The 19,933-nt window shown below is 34.0% G+C and overlaps 1 protein-coding gene across 1 annotated transcript; it reads left to right on the forward strand.

Moving 5' to 3' along the window:
- The first annotated feature begins 15,126 nt into the window (after window positions 1-15,126).
- On the forward strand, window positions 15,127-19,192 carry LOC145584985 (serpin-ZX-like). The gene is made up of 2 exons (XM_081641757.1): window positions 15,127-15,624; window positions 18,140-19,192. Exons 1-2 carry the CDS (start codon window positions 15,235-15,237, stop codon window positions 18,917-18,919), a joined length of 1,170 nt encoding a protein of 389 aa, XP_081497883.1. The 5' UTR covers window positions 15,127-15,234; the 3' UTR covers window positions 18,920-19,192.
- Window positions 19,193-19,933: the final 741 nt, after the last annotated feature.

Raw genomic sequence — 19,933 nt, forward strand, 5'->3', positions numbered from 1 at the left:
ATGAAGAGGCGAACCATCTCTCTTTCTATGGGGGGATCTACCGAGAGGGCAGTCGTTTCCCTCCACCTATTCAGATAAGCGGTGAAGCCTTCATTCTCTTTGTGTTTGAGAATGGAGAGTTCACGTTCAAACGTTCTAGTTTGAATGTTACACTTGTAACGATTCATGAAACAGTCGGCGACATCTTGCCATGTTGCAGTATGCTTAGCATCTAGAGAATAAAACCATTTGTTGGCAAGCATGCTCTAAGGAAAAAGGGAACACCGTAGGAAAGAGTGTTACGTCCAATCCCTTGAGAGCCATGGTTGCAAAGAACGCCTTCAAATGGAATATTGGATTGTCAATAGGCTTGAACTTTGGAATATCAGTAGTGGAGAAATTTTTCAGGGTACCTGTCCTTCATATCTGAAGGAATGGGAGGTTACTCCACATAGGTGGAATCCTCATAAATCTTGCTCATCTGCTCTTTCAATTTTTCAAGGGTAGCAACAGTGACCTTGTTTTGTTCCATGGTAGTGACCCTAGTGGTAAGGGTTTGCATCATGGCAGACAGTGCCTCGATGGATTTGTTAATGTTCTCAACTTCTTCTCTAGAAGCCATTAGAATGAAATTAAAATGAACTGGAGACGAAGATGGATTCTGTGGAGATGATTGTGATGGTTTCCTTGTACGCCTCTTAGGTTTAAGAGGTTGTTGTGGTAGTGACTCGAACTGTATTAATCTACCCCTACTCCTTGACCAAGTATTGTGAAATAAAACAATTTACTTAATTGTTTGACTCATTGCTCAAGATAGGATAGGAAGGGGAAAACATAGACATTTGAAAACAGGTGAGAAAAACTCCACTCATTTTTTATTATGACGAAAAAGGGGATGCATGAACCTAGTATACGATCATAAACGACATGGTGCACGACTCGAGTCGAAAAATAAAGAAAGTGTGTGGACTATACTTGACTCGTGAGTGATTCGGTGATTATAAGACTCGTGGTATGATCGCATGGCTAGACATGTAAACATTATTAAAACGACTGACATAAGGACCAAAAATAGAACGGAAGAATAAAATGACAAACTAACTTGATTAATTTTGTCCAATTTTAATGTTTATGCTATTTACTAAGTGAAAACGGTCCATTGGCAATCGTTAGTCATAAATAAGATCAACAACTAACAAAGACAAAGAACACATGTTAAGGTTAGCACAAAAATCACAAGAAACTAGGGAGAGGACTGGAATTCTAGAAGAGTTAGGACTCATAGATATAAAAAAATAAATAAATAAAAATAAAAATCTATAATCCTATGTTATACGAGTTGACGCGGATTAAAGGACTTGGCTAAGACTAGCTTGACACGAAAAGATATTAAAAAAATTAAAAAATTAAAAAAAAATTGACGCTAAAAAGACACCTAAACTGGACAAGCTGTTGTATATTAGTTATAAATTTTGATCTGTGACTCTGATTGGGACGAAACCAACGCCAAATAAAATATACAACTCGGGGCTATAGATCCATAGGTGGCACGACACGTAACTCATTCTAGAACTCCGGCTATGATCAAAACAAGTTGATGCTTGTGCAGGCTACGTACGGGAATAAAAATCCGGGTTGACTCAAAAAATAAAAAAATAAAAGCTATGACTCGACTCTAATAAAAAAAAAGGTTTGATAAGAGTGAAAAAAAATAAAAAGTCAATAAAAAAAATGCACATATAAGCACATTGTCACGCATGATGCAATGAATTTCGCAACCTTAAGTCAAATTTTATGTTCCTCTATGGTCAAGCTTTTGGGTGTCAAAGGGTACCATGGTTAAGAGTTTGGACGCTTTAGCAAGGAAGCCTTCCTTGAGGGTGTATGCCAATGGGCGGCTCCGCGAGTTCGTGATTAAACCGAACTCGACTCAATGGTTTGGGTGGATTTAATAACTCGGATGAACCCTTATTGTCATGAACGTTTTCGGGTTGATAGAGCTTAAATCCCCCGAGGCTAGCCACATACGTAGAACACATACTATGGTGGCAAAAATAGGTAAGCTAAAATGTATATGCATATGTGACAATGCCAATTAAATCGCAGGAATACAATTCAAGAATCTTTCAAGTCTCATCCACTCATTTCAATTAAATACCGATCACTCAAATCGATAAATAACCAAGAATCCTCCCCAGCGGAGTCGCCAAAAATATTGTGATCACTTGATTAAAAACAGAATAAAAAGGAACCTAAACCGGTTGTCCAAATTATCTTATTAGGCGTAATAATCAATTACATATTCCCTTTAAACATGCAATATGGTGATCAACATTAATATTGGAAGCAATTTAACCATAATATCGTTAGTCAAATCAAATAATAATAAACCTAATCATGATACTAGCAATATTAAAATAAAATAAGTAATTAAACTAATTAATTACTCACATTTCGCGCACTCCTTTAAATTGCTACATCATGAATAAATTGTTAGTAACTTCAAAAAAATATAAATCAAATTGAAACAATTAAGTAAAAGTAGAGTTGATTTGGTCCAAACCCTCGGTTAATTATACCTTTCACGCCTTGGTTTAAGGATGGAACCTCGGGTCAAGTATGGACTCCTTGGAGTGCTTAATGGATATGTGGTGGAAGAATAGGGAAGGCTAGTATTTAGGCTAAAGAGGGAGAAGAGAATGATTTTGGTGTAGAGAGAAAAAATGATTTTTGGTGATCAAGCTTGTTGATGATTGAAAATGGGTAATATGACCTCTATTTATAAAGAAAAAAGAAGGGTCGAACCGTCGAAGAATCAAGAAAAGATCCGAATTCGAACGGAATAAAACTCTTGCGATATGCAGCAGTTTTTGCAGTTTTTTCTTTTATCATAGCTTTTGATCCAGAAATTGGAATAAAATAAATAATATGTCGTTGGAAATCTCTTGAAATATAATTTTTAACCCAGTTGAAATCAGATTTAAATAGTTTGTAGAATAAAATATATGGCCGAAATAGTGGGACGGTGTCAGTTTGGATAGAGTTTCGTATTTCTTTTATATCTTTTTCGTTATAGCTCGGAATTAATATTGTAATATATCATTGAAAAGATAATTTCAAGGTTTATCCAATCACATAATGTTTGGATAAAAACTATGAGGCACAAAAATTATATATGACTATCTTTGAACGTCTTTCAATTCGAATAGAATTAGGACTTTCAAAAAGAGGAGTTTTATTCCATTTCAAATTCTTTAATCTTTTCTTTTCAAAAAGGATAATTAATATCTTTTAAAAACTTATAGAAGCTTCTAATTAATCCTAATTGGTTTAGGAATGGGATTAAAGCCTTAAGACCCTCCACATGATCATTGGGTCATAGGTAAGGTGGGCTTAGGTTCGGTTTGAGCTCAGTTTAGTATTTTGGCCATAACTTATTCGTTATAACTCGGATTTGGACTTATAATATATCGTTTGAAATCTATTTCAAACCCCATCAAACTATTCAATCATTAGACCCAGATTATGGACCAAAATAAATTGGTCTAAACATTTTTATAAAAAGGACAAGAAATGAATGATTTTAAGGGTTTAAAGGCACGAAAAGAGGAAAATTAGTTATGGTAATGGGCTAGGAATTGGATTGGTTTATGAAATGTATCGGGATTTAATATGAATCTAAGAACTCCAAAGATTAAATACTCAATCTGACCAATAATGACGGTGAAAGGTTGTTCATCATCGAGTTTGGTTTTGGGGAGACATTTTTAAGTGTCTACAGTGATTGCTTGGTTCGTGGAATTGGTTCGAGCAACGGACTGAGAATAGTTTGGTCCTTTGACAATTGGAGCCCAAAGAAAACAAGAAGAAAAGATTCGAGAAACAAAAGACTGGGCCCGATCGGGCGGCTTATGGCCTAATTGGGCGGATGCCAAGATTGTGAAGACGAGGAAAAAGGCAGGCCCGATCGGGCGAGTCTATTTTTGGGCAGTTTAAGAATCGTTTTGGCTAACTTGTGGGATTAGTATTAAAACTCTTTTTGCAATCTTCTTTAGCTACGTTTTTTTTCATTATTACTCTTTTCATACTAAAACTTTAGAGAGATTCTTAGTTGGTGATTTTTGTTGAACTCAAGTTTTCCCCTTTAGTGCAATTCATATTTCCTTCTTTCGGTATTATTTCTTCTCTCTTTTATTGCTTATTTCTTTGCTTTGAATTTAATTGCTTTGTTAATTTGTGTTTTGATTTCAATCATGTCTTATTCATATGCTTTAATTTGTTTAGATTTAATTATGTGTGAGTAGTTTAATTCTAGGGTTCTTGGGGGGTCATCCATGATTATTAATGAAGGGATAATTTGTTATTGTTGATTATTGATATTGCATGATAATTTCTTATTGGATTATTTTAATTCTTTACAATTGGATTATGAATCGAGCATATGTGATTTGATTGTAAAATTATAGAAATATTGAATTGATGAATCGAGCAGATGTTAATTTGATATTAAAGGCTATTTTCTATAGGAACTTAGATCTAGTAAATTGCAAGAGCCTGTTAGATCTATGTTGATTAATTAATTGCAAGACCCTGTTAATCATGTTATATGTGCAATATTGTTATATTTTATCCCGGAGTATTAATTATTGGTAAACCTGTGACCCTAGGCTTTTTATATTGATTTCTCCCTAATTATTCTCCTTGGTTTAATTCCCTTAAACAATAATTTGGTTGCTTGATAGTTTAAATTATTTCAATTAATTAGGAATAGAAAGACTTGTTTCCCTATGGATTCGACCCTACTTCCCTATCTACATTAGTTAGAAGACTTAGGTAATATTTTTTATTAGGTCATACAACTTTAGCCTATCACGCATATAATACTAAGTAAGCGATTATTGGATAGATTTTTTAAGATAAAACTGTTGTATAGAGTTTTATTATCGATAGAATTCTAATATTTCATATATACAAAATTAATCATAACTTTTAATAAATATCTTATAACTTTGTTCTATTTCTATCATCAAATTCGTTTTAAAAAGTTCTTTAAAATAAGATCCATTTATAATCTATTTAATCACAAACTTTTATATGTAGCTGGCCAAACCACATCACCAACTATTACAAAAGTTGCTTTGTTAGTGCTATAGGGGTTATTTGGTCAATATTATAGTGATTACTCAATCATTGTTATAGATAGGGGTTACTTAGTAAGTGTTAGAGGTTATTCAATTAGTATTAAGGGGTTACTTGGTCAGTTTTATAGGTATTACTTTGTCCGACCAGATGATGTGACTAGCTGCATACAAAATGCATTGTTTTTTAATTTATTTAAGAAAACATTGGAGAATCGGTAAAAAATATTAGTATTAATTAGTAAAAATTAATTTTAGTTTGGTGAAACTAATACTTTCAGTTTAGTGAAAATAATTTAAGTCAATAAATATAATTTCAAGTTAATAATAACATAGATATATATATTTACAAATAAAACTATAAAAATACACTATTATATAATATAAGCCATATGATATTGTATTGTCTAAATATCTTACACTATTAGAACGAATTATTTGACTGTATTTAACATTCAAGTAAAAATATTATCTTAAAATTTTATCAACCTGGGTATAGCCCGAACACACAAAGTACACTCCATATGATATCATATATCTAAATATCCTACATTATTAGAACGAATTATTTGACCGTATCTAACATTCAAGTAAAAATATCATCTTAAAAATTTATCCATCTTCCGGGCATCGCCCAAACACAAAACTAGTTTATATATAATTGAGATCATGTGAGAACCAAGGTGAATAATAGGAACTAGGAACCAATCTCAGCCTTTAGTCACACTACATCCGACGGCTCACATCTCACCCACATTCATAAATGGCATTTTCGTAATTTCGTGAATTTTTAAACTTTTTTCCAGTTTTTTAACTTTTAAGGCAATTTCATTTACTTTATGACTGATTTCATTTACTTTTACTAACTTTTCATTTACTTCTTAGAAATAAAACTAGAAATCACTTTGTAAAGTTGAAATATTACGAAAATGCCATTAATTTCACGGGAAGCATGTTGATCGTCCGATTAACATGATCTAAGGGCCTAGATTAGTTCTTAGTTCTTATTATATAACTTTGGTTCTCATTATAACCTGTCTAACAATATATTTTATGATACTATATGTTGATATAATACACTTAAAATGAGTCATGAGCTTTAAAAAAGGTTATAGTAATAATTTTCACCAGAAAAACTTCATTTATAATTTGTGATAACTATTATGACATTCCCGTTTTAGAAAAGTGTTGCAACTACAAAATAAACAAAACAAGTATGATACATGTCATATAATGAATCAAAAGATGGGATAACCTATTAAAATCATGATAATTTTAAAAACGATAATAAAATAGTAAAAACACCCTTTTGTTAAATATGGAAGAGAAATATAGAGAGATGAGAGAAATATTTTTTACGTTCTGTATAGTATTCCATCTAGTACGGGATATATACATGCATATTATCTATGATTTCATCATCGGATAAGATCAGTTACCCAACTCTAGAATGTTCTAGATTGTACATGGGATAATAGTCATTGTAGACACCTAAAAATGTCTCCCCAAAACCAAACCCGATGATGCACAACCTTTCACCGCCATCATTGGTCGGGTTGAGTATTTAATGTTGGAGTTCTTAAACCCATATTCAATCCCAATACATTTCATAAACCATCCCCATTCCTAGCCCATTTTGCTAAACCATAACTTACTTTCCACTTTTCGTGTCCACAACACAAAACCGAGATGAACTAATTTTTTGGCCCTATAATTTTGATCCAATTATTATTTTGTTGGATAGGCCTTTCAATAATATTTCCAACGATATATCATAAGCCCAATTCCGATTTAAAACGAAGAAGATATGAGCAAAACACTAAACTCGGCCCAAAACCGACACCCTTTCACTAAAATGGCCATATATTATTAAAATATACAAATTATTTTGACCATATTCTAATTTATTTAGAAATTATACTTGATAATCTTTCCAACGACTTATCATATGTCTTATTCCGAGATATAGATCAAAAGTTATCATAATTGTAAAAACGCGTAAAAAACTGGAATTACCGCACAACACCGCGTCACAGTACAAGCTGATGTGTCACGATGCCTTGTACCATGACAAGGTACTCTTCACCGTGTCACGATGCTTTCTCGTGTCTATTCCACATTTTATCTCACGCGCTAAAATGAATTTGGACGCATTTTTGGCAGAAATGTAGACAGCGACACGGTGTGCTATACCGTGCCACGGTGGACAGCATCGTGTCACGATGCCCAGTACCGTGTCACGGTGCCTAGTACCATGTCACGGTGCCCAATTAGAATTTTTCCGCGGCTCTTATCTCTTCTAGGGTTTCGTGGAATCCCTTGTTCATTTCCTCTATAAATACCCCCCTCATTTCTGTAGTTCGGGGCACCAAATCATTCTCTCTTCCTCTCTTATACACCTAAACCTTCTCTCTTCTCCCCCTATTGCTTAAACCAAAGCTCTAGCCTTCCCTATTCTTCCACCATACTTCCCTTAAGCACTCCAAGGAGTCCATACTTGACCCGAGGTTCCGTCCTTAAACCAAGGCGTGAAAGGTATAATTAACTGAGGGTTTGGACCAAATCAACTCTACTTTTATTTAATTTAATTTCAATTTGAATTTGAATTTATATTTTTATTGAAGTTACTAACAATTTATTCATGATGTAGCAATTTAAAGGAACTCGTGGAATGTGAGTACTTAATTAATTTAATTACTTATTTTATTTTATATTGCTAGTATAATGATTAGGGTTATTATTATAATTTGATTTGACTAACGTTATTATTCTTCAATTGCTTACAATATTGATGTTGATTCTATTTGTTATTATTGATCACCATATTGCATGTTTAAACGGAGTATGTAATTGAAAATCACGCTTAATAAAATAATTTGGACAACCGGTTTAGGTTCCTTTTTAATCTTGTTATTAAATCAAGTGATCACGAATATTTTAGAATTATATGTTGCATTAATATTCAACCAATTTAGCATAATTATAGTTTGGAGAAAATTGAATCTTTGTTTGCATGCCTTTGAGATCACATGAATCACTTTTCACTATAAGAATCGAATAGAGGCTAATACGGGCGAATGTGACTCCATGACTCACTTCGTACCATCATCCCCGATCCTCTTTTCGTGGTTCCGAACCATATGGAGTTAGTAATCTCATGGATTATGAATGGCGTATAACCTTCACGGGTCAATCGTTGTTGCCTATCGTTGTCCCTTATTCGTGGTTGCCTTATAATGATCCGTGAACGTTTACAAGTTCCTTAAAAAACTTGTTGGCGGCTCCCTACTTTCCTTGTCCCTAATAGTATGTTAATTCCCTATTCCTATGAGTTCCAAGCATATTCACAACATGCTTAACGTAGGCACGCTTTGAATGACGCCTACAGTCATCCACATTTAGATATTTCATAACACTCCCCCTTGGATGACTTTTTATTAAATAAAACAATAATTAAAATTTACTAGAAAAACCCGTACAAAATAATACACTATAATGCGCATAAGATGCTGCCTCGTTAAAAACCTTACCAGGAAAACCCAGTGGGAAAAAACCATGGTTAAGGAAAAAAGAGTGCAGCGCGCATTGACTCCCCCTCATGATTACATCACTTGAGATCTTTAAGACGACGCAATCCAATGCCGTAAGCTAACTTTTTGAATGTGGCTGTTAGGAGCGCCTTAGTAAACAAATCTTCCAAGTTTTCACTCGAGCGAATCTCAAGGACTTTTACATCACCATTCTTCTGGAGATCATGAGTGTAAAAGAATTTTGGTAAAATGTGTTTCGTTCTTATCGCCTTTGATATACCCTTCCTTAAGCTGGGCGATGCATGCTGCATTATCCTCATATAAAATTGTTGGAACTTCTTTCTCCGAGTTTATGCCACAATCTGTTTGTATATGTTGAATTACAGACCTTAACCATACACATTCACGACTAGGCTCATGGATTGCCAAAATTTCTGCATGGTTAGAAGAAGTAGCTACAATTGTTTGTTTCATAGAACGCCAAGAAATAGAAGTACCTCCACACATAAACACATATCTGGTTTGTGATCTAGCATTATGAGGATCAGACATGTACCCTGCGTCTGCAAAACCAATCAAACCTTCTTTGGATAGATTAGAAAAAAACAAACCCATATCTTTCGTACCTTGAAGGTAACGAAGTACATTCTTAACCCTATTCCAATGCCTTCGGGTGGGGCATGAGCTAAATCTTGCTAACAAATTTACTGAAAATGATATGTTGGGTCGTGTATGACTAGAAAGATACATTAATGCCCCTTTTGCGCTTAAATATGATACTTCAGGACCAAGAATTTCTTCGTCATTCTCCCGAGGTCGGAAGGGATCTTTTCCTACATCAAGTGCTCTAACAACCATAGGGCTACTCAGTGGATGTGTTGTATCCATGGAAAATCTCTTAAGAACCTTTTCTATGTACGTTGACTGTCGCACAAGGATTCCATTCTTTAGGTGTTTAATTTGTAGCCCTATGCAAAACTTAGTTTTTCCAAGATCTTTCATTTCAAATTCTTTCTTTAAGCACTCCACTGTTATTGAAATCTCTTTAGGAGTTCCAATAATATTCAAATCATCAACATACACTGCAATTATGACATACCTGATATAAATCTCTTTATAAAAATACATGGGCATATATTCTTATACCCTTCTCTCAACAAATACTCGCTGAGACGATTATACCACATGCGCTCTAATTGTTTCAACCCATATAGAGATTTATTCAATTTGATTGAGTATTGTTCTCGAGAACTTGAATTTGTTGCTTCTGGCAATTTAAATCCTTTTGGGAGTTTCATGTATATGTCATTATCCAGTGGGCCATATAAGTAAGCTATGACTACATCCATCAAGAGTAAATCAAGTCCTTCTCTTATTGCCAGACTGATTAGAAATCTAAAAGTAGTTGCATCCACCACAGGAGAGTATGTCTCCTCATAATCAATACCGGGTCTTTGTGAGAATCCTTGTGCAACTAATCGGGCCTTATATCTTATAATATCACCATTTTCATTTCTCTTTTGTACAAAGACCCATTTATATCCCACTAGTATCACCCTTCAGATGTACGGACTACAAGATCGAATACTCTTCTTTTTTCGAGAGATTTCAATTTAGTTTCAATTGCTTCTTTCCATTTTGGCCAATCGCTGCTTTGTCTACATTCATTAATGGATTTTGGCTTATGATACTCATCATCATTCATGACATCTAATGCTACATTGCTTGCAAAAACATCATCGACGTCGATTTGGTTTCGGTTCCATGTAATTCCAGACATTATAAAATTTGTTGAAATTTCTTCATTGTCAAGTACCTGAATATCCTTTTCCATCATATCTAAGTTCTCTTCTAGAGATCCTTCAAAATTGATAGCTTCCTCGGTCTGGCCATTGTCAATTGTTGCTCCTTTTCTCTTCCGAGGATTTTTATCTTTGGAACCGATGGGTCTACCACACTTCAGGCGTGCTTTAGAATCATTTGCAACTTGGGCTTGTCCTTCTGGGACATCAATTTTAATCGGAACATTTTCAGCTAGTATATGTGACTTTATCACTTTCTTTGGGTTAGTAAATGAGTCTGGCAATTGATTTGCTAAGTTTTGTAAATGAATTTTCCAATTCACATTGTTTAGTATGAGGACCTAGGTGAGATAATGATAATTCATTCCAACTTATTTCCTTTTCCAGCTGTTTTTTCTCTCTCCCTAATGTTGGAAAAACTGATTTATCAAAATGGGAATCTGCATAACGAGCCGTAAATAAATCTCCTGTAGTTGGCTCTAAGTACTTAATTATTGATGGAGATTCATATCCAACATATATCCCCTAATCTTCTTTAAGGGCCCATTTTAGTGCGTTGTGGTGGAGAAATTGGAACATAGACTACACATCCAAATATTCTCAAATGGGATACATTTGGATCCTGACCAAAAACCAATTGTGATGGGGAGAACTTATGATGACTTGTCGGCCTGATGCGAATTAGTGCTGCTGCATGTAATATAGCATGCCCCCAAGCAGAAATTGGGAGCTTAGATTTCATAAGTAATGGTCTAGCAATTAATTGTAAATGTTTAATTAACGATTCCGCAAGACCATTTTGTGTGTGAACATGTGCTACAGGATGTTCAACACTGATCCCAATTGACATGCAATATTCATCAAATGCCTGGGATGTGCTCGTAATCTGAGTCTCGCAAATGCCAGGTTGCGTGTCGATAACAATGATACATGTGACCATCTAGTTGATGCATCTATTAAAACCATGAAATATCTAAATGGCCCACAAGGGGGATGAATTGGTCCACATATATCCCCTTGTTTACATTCTAGAAAAGTAATTGATTCGGAATTTATTTTAGCTGGTGATGGCCGAAGTATTGACTTGCCTATTCAGCAAGCAGCACATGAACAATTATTATGAAGAATATGCTGGCTCTTCAATGAGTGTCTACATGAATTTTCAATTATTTTTCGCATCATTATTGAACCGGGATGGCCTAACCGGTCATGCCAAACTTTGAAGTCATCGGTGAACTTCTGGTTTACTATAGCATGTGATTCAATTGTATTGATTGTTGTATAGTACAAACCAGTGGAGAATGTAGGTAATTTCTCCATAATTTGTTTATTGCCTTGAGTTACACTCGTGATTTGAAGGAATTCATTATTTCCTTCACTAATTGTCTCAATATGGTATCCATTTTGTCGAATATCTTTAAAACTTAGTAAATTTATGTGAGACTTAATGGAGTATAATGCATCAATAATTTCCAATTTTGTTCCCCTTGGCAATAAAACATTTGCTCTTCCGGAGCCTTCTATAATTTTTGTACTACCTGATATAGTACTCACATTAATTTCTTTTATCATCAATTGAGAAAAATATTTCTTATTCTTAAGTATGGTGTGAGTGGTAGCACTATCAACTAGACATAAATCTTCACCATTGGTTGATGATTGAGCTCCAAAAGAATTCATATTCTAATAGAATTAAAGGAAACAAAATCAAATGACTTAAATTAATAAATGATAATAATGAAATATCCGAAAATATAAAAAATGTCTAAAAACATAAAATTGTCCAAAAACAAATGTCCCATAAAGCATAAAGTCATAGTACTACAATAAAATTCTATAATCAAATAAATGCAAGCCAATTAAAAGAGTTTATACGCCAATGGATCATAATTTATTCAATTGTTTTCTTCAAGATTAGGAAAGAAATCAGCCGCTTCCAGGTGAGTTGTATCACCGTAATCAAAATCACCTTCGCCATCCTCGTACACCAAATTTGTTTCCACTTTCTTTCCTTTCTGTTTGATTGATTGTTGATAAATGTCTACTAGATGTTTTGGTGTGCGACATACATGTGACCAATGGCCTTTTCCTCCACAACGGTAGCATATATTTTCATTTTTTATCCTTCTCATTCTTATTTCCATCTTTATTGTCCCAATTCTGGTGAGAGTATGAGTTCCTAAAATGACCACCTCGACCACGACCATATCCACGTCCGGGGCCTAGGCCATGATTGCTGACGTGATCTCTAGCCTTTTGCTCTTTCCCACTATGGGATGTCACATTCGCTTCATGGAATGGAGTAGAGCCAATTGGGAGTGATTCATGATTTTTCATTAATAGTTCATTATTTTGCTCAGCCACAAGGTGACAAGATATCAATTCAGAATATTTTGTAAAACCCTTTTCATGGTATTATGTCTGCAGAACAACATTGTTTGCATGAAAATTAGAGTATGGTTTTTCTAACATTTCTACATCCGTGATTTTCTCTCCACATAATTTCGATTGTGATGTAATTCTAAACATGGCTGAGTTGTATTCACACACAGACTTAAAAGTCTTGTAATCTTAAATGTAACCAATCATAACAAGCTTTTGGTAATATCACAGTTTTCTAGTGGTCATACCTTTCCTTTAGATTACTCCAAAGGACTTGTGGGTCTTTAACAGTCAAGTACTCAGTCTTAAGGCCTTCATGAAGGTGATGGCAAAGGAATATCATAGCTTTAGCCTTATCTTGGCTTGTTGCAGTGTTGTTTTCTTTAATGGTATCACCAAGTCCCTTAGTATCTAAATGTATTTCAGCATCTAACACCCAAGACAGATAGTTGTTTCCAGTAATATATTAGAGCAACAAATTCGAGTTTGCAAGGTTTGACATGTTTCACTGATATATAAAACAACATTATAAATTAGGAACTAAGATTGCTTATATATATATATATATATATATATATATATATATATATATATATATATATATATATATATATATATATATATATATATATATATATATATATCAATATTGGATACATCAATAGTATTAGGCTATTAGATATATGAAAGAAAGATAATATAGAATAAAATAATAATTCCAAAAATTAATAGACTTAAATCATTTATACACAGCACAAATTAACAAATTTTACCAAATCACTTAGAGATCTTGTATAATGGAAGAGGAAAACTATACTGGCACACACTATATTTATGGGGAATAAGAACTAAATCTACTTTGTACAATTCTACTCTATCTTACATCATAAATGGCGCCTTATATCAAACAATCATTATGCGCATATACGTACATAATAGTATATTACTCTAAAATTTGTATCAGATATGATTGAGATTGAATTACTCTTTTTGACTAATACATATACATATTCTTATTCTTATATGTAAACTTATATACCCATAATAATTTGATGGAATAACATAAATATGTAAATTTATTTAGGAAAAATGGAAACTAATAATCCCACCTTTGCATTTTCTGCTCAAAATAATCCCACCTTTTCCAAATCCCAAAACAATCCCACCTTTAACCCCCATCTGCTCAAAAAAAGTCTTTTACCGATTTGTAAAATTGATAACCTGGTTCAAAAGGTAACTTGTCACGATCTGATTAGTTTTTTTTTAAAAAAAAAAATAATTAAGATTAATTTAAAAAAAAAAAAAAAACATGTCTTCTTCTCTCTTCCCCAACTACCTCCCCGCCGGACCAGCCGACCACTAGACCCAACTACCTCCCCTTGCCGGAGCCTAACACAGAGTACTCCCAACCATACCCCAGGCCACCGATCGGAAAATCAGGATTGTTTTGAGCAGATGGGGTTTAAAGGTGGGATTGTTTTGGGATTTCGAAAAGGTGGGACTATTTTCAGCAGAAAACCCAAAGGTGGGATTATTAGTTTCCATTTTTCCATTTATTTATCTACAATAATCTGATGGAATAACAGTGTACATGTACCTTTCAAGATCTTTAACAAATGATCGTCGTCGTATAAGGTTAAACCTTGGTCTTGATTTTAGGTAGAGCTGGTGCTGGTAACGTGTTAAATATGGAAGAGAAATATAGAGAGATTAGAGAAATATTTTTATGTTCTGTACATTGTTCCATCTAGTACGGGATATAGGTTAAATATTGGCGCATAGTTGCTATTTACATGCCAAGTAAATAGCAGCTATATGACAAAAGAATGGTGAATTTTTTTTTTTCCCCCAATGATACAATATTTGTACCACTGTTACCTAAAATAGCTATAAATAGTACTACTAAAATAGCTTATACTATATTAGTACATTAAAAATTCCATTGTAAGTATAATGGTACATTAAAAATACCACGGTAGCAATAAAAAAAAATCTCAAATACTAAGTGAATTTACCAATTAACCCTCCTATATGCAAACATATAGGAGTTATGCGCCTAGTTGCACTCCGGGATATATATACATGTACATTATCTATGATTCCATCATCGGATAAGATCAGTTTCCCAACTCTAGAATGTTCTAGATTGTAAATGGGATAATAGTCATCCACATTTTAATATTTCATAACACCTTTTATTTTATTTTTTTACCGTTTTTTATTTTTCTTTTCCCTTTTTTTGTTTTCAAAATATCGAAAAAAAAAAAATAGCTAAACAAGCTCTGATATCGAACAATTAAAGCAGTTTCCTATAAAACTCATCGCAATCTCAGCATTTGAAAACAAATAGCCAAAACATCCTCCCTTCTCTTCCATCCTTTGTCCAAACAACCGACCTCAGAAATGGACCTTCGACAAGCAATCACCGACCAAACGGACGTCTCCCTATCCCTCGCATTACACGTGTCATCAATCGAGGCAACAAACACAAACCTTGTTCTCTCACCATTATCACTCCATGTCGTACTAGGCCTCATCGCAGCCGGGTCATCCGGGTCAACCCGTGAGCAGGTTCTATCCTACCTTAAGTCCAAATCCTCCGACGATCTCAACAAGCTTTCTTCTGAACTTGTGTCGCTTGTTTTCGCTGATGGTAGCGCTTCTGGTGGCCCCAAATTGAGTTTCGCAGATGGGGTTTGGGTTGATCAAACTCTTCCTCTTAAACCCACTTTTAAGCAGATTGTTGATCATGTTTATAAAGCTGCTTCTAATCAAGTCGATTTTCTAAACAAAGTATGTTTTCCCTTCTTTTTGTTTGTTTGTTTTGATTGATTTGTTTTGTTTATTAAATGTTGTTCGTGTTTTGAGTTTTATTTGTGATTTAATTACGTTTAAATGGGAACAACTTTTAGAGACAGGGAATATTAGATTTTGCGGGAAGTTTTGGACATTGCTTGATTTGTGTGTTTCGTTATATTTTGCAGAAATTAATTACATTTTTACTCGGTTGTTTATTTGCTTGGAATTTGATAAACTTAATTTGAGAAAGCCCATTACTGTATTATGCAGATATTGTTTATCGATTCTGCAAGGATTTTAGATATATCTGTGTTTAAGTTTTGAATTTTTGTTTGTTACATTGAAATTCTGATGCAAATTATATATGATTCTTTACTATATGTACTAACTCTAATTTACGGTTGTTCTTTCTGATTAAACTTGATTGAAATTCTTTTATTGCTGAATAAACCTGATTTCAGTTCAACAAAATAAGTATTTTTTTTTTTCCAAAAGAAACAAAATAGGTAAGTTGACTCCAGTTCATTTTGCAGTTTTTCTAGATGCTTGATTTTGATTTTGATTTTGTGTGTGTATGTGTTTTTTATGTTTTTTTTTAAAGGGTGTTTGTGTTTATTTGATTGTTTATAGCTGTTAAGAGGCTTTGGGGTTTTCAAATTGTTATCATTTCTTTCCTCAAGCCTTAAGCAGATAGATCTTGGCAAGTTGGCGTGAGAGGTGTGAGTGAAGGATATAATTTTTGCAGGTTAATAGGAATTGGATAAACCCTTCCATTAATGTTAAACATATAACTTGATCAATACCTCTGTATTATGAATGAAAATTCGAGAAATTTAGTTGTTATGCCTAGTTTACGTTTTGGTATGTCATCTGATTTATAAGTGCTGAAAACTAAAAATTAATTGTACTTTGCATTAGTCTACCTTGATAAGACTTAAAATTGCTGAACGCCAGCTATTATGGTTGTTTTCATTTCCGATTAGAAGGTTTAGGTAGGATTGTTGTTCAGCATACAAACTTTTTGCTGTTTATGTGATAGAAGTGGTTTATTGACATTAGTTAATTATACGTGCTTATGCTTGATCTTGTTCAAGCAATATAAGGGTCTGTTCACATTTACTTAATTTCAGTTCAGTTCAGTTCAGCTCCAATCAGTTCAGTTCAGCTTCTAATTTTCCTCTCTCATAAAATATTCAGTTCAGCTTAATTTAGTTCAGTTCAGTTCAGTTTAGCGCATCTCAGCTCCAATCAGTTCAGTTCAGCTCACTTCGGTAAATGTGAATAGGCCCTAAGTCTAAAAGCATTGTTTATAAATTTGAGAATAATTACAACTCAAGAATAAAGCCCATGGACGGTACATTTGGCATTCATTTATTCCTTTCTTTGATGCTCTTCTGAAAGATGCTCCTCTATTCTGGTAAGAATTGAAGGGCGAATCAAACTTTTCAGACGTGATAAATCGATTCTTATCTACACTGAATTTGGGAAACTTTGTTATCTCTTCCCCTTCTATCTTTTCTCAAAGAAGAACACCTTTTTGTGACCATCACTTTTTTTTTCCTTTTGAAGCCAAGTCCATAACTACATGTTATTGCTTGTTATCATCAAGTTCAGTTGTGATATGAAGAGAACACATACACAATGCTTTATTTTATTAATTAGTATGGAGTATGTTATCCACAATATATGGCATTTTAGTCATATAAGTATTCAAAAAAAATTATTTTACCATTTGGAATTATAATAAGTGAGTTTGAGGGAGAGTGATATGGTACAAATTCTGATGATTTTTTAAACTAAGATTGGAGCTGGAAAGTATTTTATCTTTTAGTATATATTTTATAGCAAACATTATTCTATTGCGTACATGAATCAATTATTACTACCTTAAAATTCACATTGACATGCTATTTATGATTTGAGATAATATGAAAAAAAAAATAAATAAATAAAAACCCTTAAGAATCAAAACTGCTGGACCCAGGGGATAATTTTTTTTTTTTGGGGGGCTTATAAAACAGCTTCCACCTAGCAGGGATATGTTCTAGTGTTGGAAGACCAGTTGTCCTCTGCCCCTTGCAACTTTACAAGTTAATATAATTTATCGGTTGTGTGCTCGCAGTGCGTTAACTCCTATCTTTATAATTATTTTTTTCTGTTTGGTTGTCTAACGTACTCTGTGACAATCATTTTGCATGTTGACAATTGACTGTCATGTCAAAAGAATTTACATTGGAATGTTCTGTTTTCTCAAGTATTGTGGCTTATTTAGAGGCTAGACTACATCGTGTTTCTAAAAAATTGTACCTGCTTTCCTCATCTACAAGTATGTTTTGTTCCATTAACCATTTATTTATTACTTGTATGTAGTTGGCATTCTTTATTTTGCTCTATAAACTCAGACACCTACTATGATTGAATGGCCATTTTTTTTTTTTTTTTTGACACTGCCCTAATGAACACACTATTCACACGGTCACGCCACTCACACGTAGTTCTTTTTATGTAGGCAGTTGAAGTGGCCTCTGATGTGAATTCGTGGGCTGAGAAGCAAACTAGTGGCCTTATCAAAGAGTTGCTGCCTCCTGGGTCTGTTGATAACACAACCAGGCTCATTTTTGCAAATGCGGTTTACTTCAAGGGAGCATGGAATGAGAAGTTTGATGTTTCGAAAACAAAGGAAGACGACTTCCATCTACTAAGTGGTAGCTCAGTTAAAGTGCCTTTTATGACCAGCAAGAAGAAACAGTTCATCAGAGCTTTTGATGGATTTAAAGTCCTTAGTCTGCCTTACAAACAAGGAGAAGACAAGCGACAGTTTTCCATGTATATCTTCCTTCCAGATGCTAAAGATGGGCTTCCAGCTTTGATACAGAAAGTAAGCTCTCAGTCTGGTTTCCTAAATGAACACCTTCCATTTGAAAAGGTTGAAGTGGGGGATTTTAGGCTTCCAAGATTCAAGATTTCATTTGGATTTGAAGCGTCCAAAGTTTTAAAGGGCTTAGGAGTCGAATTGCCCTTTACAGGGGGTGGCCTCACTGAAATGGTAGACTCACCCGTGGCCAAAAATCTGTATGTATCGAGCATTTTCCAAAAATCCTTTATCGAAGTCAATGAGGAAGGTACTGAAGCGGCAGCTGCTTCTGCTGCTGTAGTAGCTTTAAGGAGCATAATGATTCAATCTAAGCTGGACTTTGTGGCTGATCATCCATTTATGTTCCTCATAAGAGAAGACATGACTGGAGTTGTGCTATTTAGTGGGCATATTAAGAATCCTCTTGAGAGTTAGAAAGTTTGAGTTCTGAAGCAATGCGATAAAAATACCAGAGAATAACACCACAGCCATACATCAGTTAACTTTTTCACGCTTTCGTTTGATTAAATAGTGCCTAGTTATCTATGTATTTTTATTGTGTGATGTTTTGCATAATTTTTCTATTTACTGTAGAGATACTGTCTGTATTGTGCATGAGATCTTGGTGTTTGGCAGCTAATAATGTAACTGTGTTTGATGATAATACAGCTACTCTGATAGAGTACAACTAGCCATGGATTGTGCATTTGTGCTTCCTCTTTAGTTTTTTGAATAGTTTCTTTGATCTCATATAAGAGGCTTTACCAGATGCCTAAGAATAGGTACCAGAATCCAAGAGTTTGCAGTGAATTTTATATTGTTGAAATTTTGATCTATAAGCCATGGCTTCAGTTTGCAAGGCTGAATTGGCATGTATTGTTTTACCTTGTGTGTATCGTTTTAACTTGTCCCGTAAAGTAACCTTAATGGTCACTGCAGTTCTATCTGTATGTCCTCATGCACCATCAATATGAATAATGTCGATCTGGTATGGTTTGTCAAAGAGTAAACACAAATAGAGAGTACTAATGTTTGAAGAAAGTTGCAGGAAAGGTATTGAAGTTGCAGTTAGAGTATTCAACCCTTAGGGCGCGTTCGGCGCTAGCGTTTGAGTAGTTTTTAGTGGTTTGACTTGGTCAAACCACTACTTAACAAAAAATATAAGTGTTTGGCAAAGTTGCGGTTATGGTAGCTTTTAGTGGTGAAGGTAGCTTTTATGAAAAGTTAGAAATATTAGTTTTTGAAATTATAGTTAACTGTTGAAAATTTAATCTATAGTATTAAATATAAAATATTGATTTTTAAATGTAACAGCTAGTCAATCGCTACTTTACCGAACATTCATACCTAAATTATCTATCTTCACAGCTAACAGCTTGTTTATAGCTAAAAGTCACCTACCTTCACAGCTATATTTTGCCGAACACACCCTTAATCAACCTACTACAA

The sequence above is a fragment of the Chenopodium album genome, chromosome 16 (genome assembly GCF_948465745.1).
Source record: "Chenopodium album chromosome 16, dcCheAlbu1.1, whole genome shotgun sequence".
In the NCBI taxonomy this organism is placed as follows: Eukaryota; Viridiplantae; Streptophyta; class Magnoliopsida; order Caryophyllales; family Amaranthaceae; genus Chenopodium; species Chenopodium album.

Coding starts and splice junctions, on each gene's coding strand:
- LOC145584985 (XM_081641757.1), top strand. CDS start 15,235: ATGGACCTTCGACAAGCAATCACCGACCAAACGGACGTCTCCCTATCC. Junction 15,625..18,139: donor AAGTCGATTTTCTAAACAAA/GTATGTTTTCCC, acceptor CTTTTTATGTAG/GCAGTTGAAGTGGCCTCTGA.